At 35.1% G+C, this 5,461-nt stretch overlaps 1 protein-coding gene across 1 annotated transcript in view; it reads left to right on the top strand.

Annotated features, from left to right (window-relative positions):
* The window catches only part of LOC108907690 (organic cation transporter protein), a 24,568-nt gene extending 19,300 nt beyond the window's left edge, over positions 1 to 5,268 (top strand). The window contains exons 5-6 of the mRNA XM_018711471.1: positions 1,015 to 1,341; positions 4,875 to 5,268. Coding sequence (XP_018566987.1) covers positions 1,015 to 1,341; positions 4,875 to 5,069 — 522 coding nt within the window. The 3' untranslated portion in view covers positions 5,070 to 5,268. The remainder of the gene's footprint in view (positions 1 to 1,014; positions 1,342 to 4,874) is intronic.
* The last annotated feature ends 193 nt before the right edge of the window (positions 5,269 to 5,461 follow it).

Here is a 5,461-nt window from a genome sequence, read left to right as displayed (position 1 = left end):
GTTTGGGACATAAATAGGTAAGTTTTCACCAAATTTCGTGAAAATTTTTTTATTGTAAAAGAAAAATAAAAACCAAAAACTTGGTTATTTGAATTTTTCACATAAATTTTGAGGTTATGTGAAAAAAGTGTAAATACAAAAGTTGTAGATCTTTTTATTACCTACAACTTTGTCATTTAACTTTTTTCCATAAGACTTGTAGTTTTTCTGGAAATCAAGGGAAACCGTTTTTTACCCTTAAAAACTCACCCCCTACCCCTTCCCGACCTCAGATCGCCCGTAAATTATTTTCCCTTTCATTTCTGTTATATTCTCTTTCTTTTCCAATGGGTTTCATCCTACTATAATTTTTTTTGGTTTCAAAAATTATCGACCCTGGTCTAAGATTCTTTCAAAACTGTGTGTGATCAGTGTCATCAAAGATCAACCAAATCATCTTCTTAGAAATTCACGGAATTGGTATTGAGCATCTCAAAAACATCAATTTATCGCATTTAGGCCGATTTGTTTCGCCCAAGTTGACTGACGATTAAAAGTTCAGATATTAACATTCGAAGAACGTCATCATAGAGGCCAAAAAGGACAAAAATTTCATTTACAACATTGTGACTGGTGATGAAACGTGGTGTTTTCAATATGATCCAGAAACCATGCGCCAAAGAGCCGAGTGGAAGGCGCCAGACGAGGCAAAACCCAAGAAATCTCATTTAAAGAAGTCAAAAGTGAAGACGATGTTGATTTTCTTTTACGATTCCAAGGGCATTGTCCACAAAGAGCTCATTCCACCTGGCTAAACCTTTAATGACCATGCAAATCGCTGTACTAAGTCGGAAGGGGATTGTTTTGAATAAAATAATTCGATTTTGCCAAAAAAAATATAATTCTTCCAGTTGTAGAATGAATCCATCCAGCGGAATTTGCTGGTTCCTTTAGAATATTTTGTATGTCTATGTTAATGATGAGACAATTTATTCCTGTATTTGAATAAATAAATAAACCACGTCTTAATTTCAGGTGCTCCAAGGTGCTGTGGAGATCCCAGCGGTGGCCATAAGCATATTCATTCTACTGAAAGGAGGTAGAAGGTGGCCCCTGTCTCTGACCATGATCATCTCTGGAGTAGCTTGCGCTTGCACGCTGCCTTTATACCTCTTTCACCATTTGCAGTGGGCCACCACTTCCTTAGCCATGTTGAGCAAGTTCTGTATCAGTTCCTCGAATGCCGTTATGCCTGTCTTCACGGCGGAACTTTATCCCACAACCATTAGGAATATAGGAGTCGGTGCTGCCAACGTGTCAGCAGGCATTGCGCTGATGCTGGTTCCGTATTTGTGGGATTTGGTAAGTAAATGTAGTTAATATAACTCTAATTCATACTGTTTTTAAGGGGATTAGGTTAATAGTTAAGAACTACGGAGGCTTACAGACCCCGCTCTGCGCTTAATTTAAAGGTAATGAAATTGCCTACAAATTATTTGCTACAAGTTCTACTCGTAGGATCAATGGTTTCGACGCAATTTTGGTCCAAAGAAGGTCTAAAACTAAAATTTTGGAAAAACTGGCCTATTTTCAAACTGCCGTAATACGGTAACCAATTGACCTATAGAGCTCCGGTTGAGCGTAGTTTGTCACAAATTTAATGCTCTTAAAAAACGTATAGAATAGCTTTCGACGAAAAATGCATAGATTAGGAGATATAAAGCAGAATCTGAAACAAGTCCAAAAATTTCGCGGTTTATGGTGTGTAAAAATTTGTCCACAACTTTTTGAGAGATGCAAACTTGGGTACACATAGCCCTAATGGGTCCAAACAACATACTAAAAAATCAGAGATACATCATGCTTTGCGAATTTAGCGATTTTTTTTTTTTGTCGATTTTGACCAGCCTACTTCCAGCACTGCTTGTACATGTGCCGCTGCAGCTCAGGTTAGATATGTGGTTGCAATACGATGGTGCTCCTCCACAGGAAGCTAAAAAAGTCACGGACTATTTAAAACATACTTTCGGAATTAAGTGGATTGGAATTAATGGGCCTGTAGAATGGCCTTCAAAGTCTCCAGACTTAATTTCCCTAGACTATTTTTATGGGGAACATTAAAAAATTAAAATACCCACGAGAAGAAAAACGGGTTTGTTTGAAAACTTAAATAAAGCTAGGAAGTCAAAATAATGTGACTCTGGCTTGAGTATCAGAGATGAAGGCCAAAGAAAGGGTTGATTAGTTAGCCCTATAGGGACTCGAATATTCCTATCACTTTCCTTACTGCTTTATTAGTACATTTATACAGGGAAGAGTAAAGGATAGTCTAAAAATCGTAATAATAAACTCTTGTTGTAAGAAATGAAGTTCATAAAAAGATCATACAAGGACCTACCGAACTAATGTTGATGATTAAAACGTGTAGGACTGTAAACTGGATATATCCAGACCCAGACTAGTTTGTCTGGAAGAAGACAAACTGTGTAAATTCTGTCATGAGGAAGAGGGAGCAACTCATGTGTAGCAAGTGTAGAAGCTTAGCAAGGAAGCTATCTACTGTTCGGAATAGAAAAACCAGAAGCTGGAAGCTACGTGGAAAAGGCACTTTCAACACTATGGAGCATAATTAGAAATTATAGTTAAACGGATAACTATAAGATTCTATAGATCTGCAATGGGCTTAATGGTGGTCGCAGTGCGAAAAGATAAATTCATTCTTTCTTTTCCAGAAAAATTTTGATAGATTTATACCAATCTGGGAAGGAAATTAGACTCGCAAGTTTTTCTGGGCATTATGAAAGATGACCAAAAAATAGTGCTGATGAGGTTTACATTTTCCGAAAAGCTGCTAATAACCTTATTTTTATTCCTCCAATCTATAAACTCAGAGCAAAAGGTTTCGTATGTTTTTTTATGTTTTTACGTCTAATAAATTGTTTATGGCTCTTGTGGCTTATTTCACTGTCGCACATTTTCATAGGTTTTATTTACAAATACTTAAAATTTTATGATCATTCGAAGTAAACTATGAACTGTCAAAATTGATAATAATTGACTGAATATTGTTGTTATGTTGCGTTTCTATTGGTTATAACTAGGCTTGGTGCAGCGAGGAGTTTAACAGGACCGTAGTCAGATTACGAATGAAAATATTACATTATTATATATTGTTATTATGTTTACAGAAAATATGTCGCAACATCTTACCAAAGAGTAAGGCTAAGTAGAGGATAAAATTAATACCTATATAAATTTAAATGACACCACTTACCCGCTAAACCTTAATGTTGAGACAAGGCTTCCGTGGCATATTGAAAGGAGTTAAAACATATTACTACGTACTTTTCAAAGTTTTCTTTAGTGAAATGGCGACGTTTATCACTTAATATTAACTTATGTAGGGAAAATGACCGTTCAATGTCTACTGTTGAGGCATGAATATGAAATAAATATATTAACATGTTTGGTGGTAAACTCCTGATATGTACCAGATAAAACTTTACATATGTTTTCCAAAATGGTGTATCCTGGATTTTTTCCAACACTCTTTGCACTTTTTCTTTTATCGTACTACTGACTGGGCGTATATTATTGGCATCGTATTGTCATCCACTATATCAAATTGTTCATTTAGAGATAGTCCATGTGATTCCAATTTACGAAATTACGCAACTTGGGGTTCTCTAGTTTGTTTAATGGAATATTGCTTGAAAGAAAGGCGTCTGTAAGTTCATAGAAAAATACAGTTTTCAGCGCTAGACGAGGCATGGCTCTTCAAATGTCTTGTCACTTTAGTTTTGTAACAAGAATTTATAATGCGTTCACACACAGTACAGAAAAGGTCATTTCGTTTAATACGTATGTCCCTGTAACCTTCGGGATCACTGTCAAACCACATTTGAAATAATTCCCGTCTATTTATTTTCTCTTTTGACATCTTACTTCAATTCCCTCCTCCCTACTATTTGCTTTTACTTAGAAATATAAAAATGTTGATTGTGATTAAATGCTACAGTATAACTTTCCCGTTAACGTCAATATTTCAGTATATACATAAATTTTGTTGTGAATATACGATTTTACTTTTAATATCGAGTTAATGTGGTACATCAATGAGATTTCCTCTTGCCTCTGACTAAATTACCTTTACCGTTCTATATGATTACGTTGTTCAAGTTATGAACCGTATGTAAGCTTAAAGAATTAAGTTGTTAGGTAAAAAATGTTTTGTGTTTAATTTTATTTTACATTCCTCTTATAATCTGATATTCTCAAGGTTGACGGGTTCAGCCGAGGCATGATTTAGATCGACGAACCTGCTGCATAAGTTGCCGCAGGTTCGGAAGGAATTTGGTGAATGAAATGTACAAGGTGGTTGATTTTCTCAAACGAGAGAGTTCGGTTACTGCAGCAGCTTCCGTAATTCGGTTAGTTAATCTCACTTAATTGACCAATCAGCATTCAGAGTAGCCAAGAATATCTCTCAATTGTTTAGGATGTTCTGAATCCACTTTCTGTTTTGCTTACTTCAGTTCTTCCGAATACAGTAGAGCTGGTATAAATTTTTCAACACATATGAGACTATGCATTCGTAAAACAAGCGGCAAATTTATATCATTGAGTAACACACTATTTGGAAAATCCTGCTATAATCCTAATAAATAACTGGGTTATCCCAAATTAGAAGTGAATAGTGAATAATAAAACTAGTTTTGATTGCAAACATTTAATAATTAGTTGTAGGAATGATGGGAGGTTAAACAAATTTGGTTAGATTGAGAAAAGCCTGTTCTCCTCGATATATATACACCAGAAACATGCTGCTGAAAGAAAATATAGCCCTTAATCTTTATTTCAGTCAAATTTTAATTGAGAATTTATTTTTTTTTCAGTCTTCAATCCATACGAGTGTTCCAATGTCAATGTTGGCCTTTTTCGGCATATTTGGAGGTCTCTCAGTGCTGTTTCTACCGGAAACTGGTGGTGTCCCACTCATTGAAACGATCAAGGAGGTGGAAAACGTGAAAAGGATGAACGAGGCCGAAACTAGCGAGTCCAAGAGGATAAACAACAACTGCTGTACATAAACGGGACTATATCAATATTATTTAAACTTAAATGTGGCTTCTAGTTCCTTACTTTGTTTAAAAAGTGATTAAAATACTCGATTACATAGACTATGATAGCGATCCTATCTTGGGACCCTCAGGAGTCAAAGAAAAAGACATCGAAGCTAAAAAAAATTTAGGGCATATCTATTTAGCAATAACCTAATAGAAGCGAAAATCACGGTTGGGGTCGAAGAAACAGACAAAATTGTTTCCAGTTTTTGAAGATCTATAAGTTTGTATTTCTTTAATAATCATGCTAAATTGTCTCCAAAATTCGCATTTGAAAACTGTATATTTTTTTACTTTTGTTTCCCTCTGAATAATACAAAGTAACTGCATCAAAATCATATATATATATATATATATAT

Source organism: Anoplophora glabripennis, unplaced genomic scaffold, assembly GCF_000390285.2.
Source record: "Anoplophora glabripennis isolate ALB-LARVAE unplaced genomic scaffold, Agla_2.0 scaffold200, whole genome shotgun sequence".
NCBI lineage: Eukaryota > Metazoa > Arthropoda > Insecta > Coleoptera > Cerambycidae > Anoplophora > Anoplophora glabripennis.
This window is presented reverse-complemented; position numbering and strand designations above follow the sequence as displayed.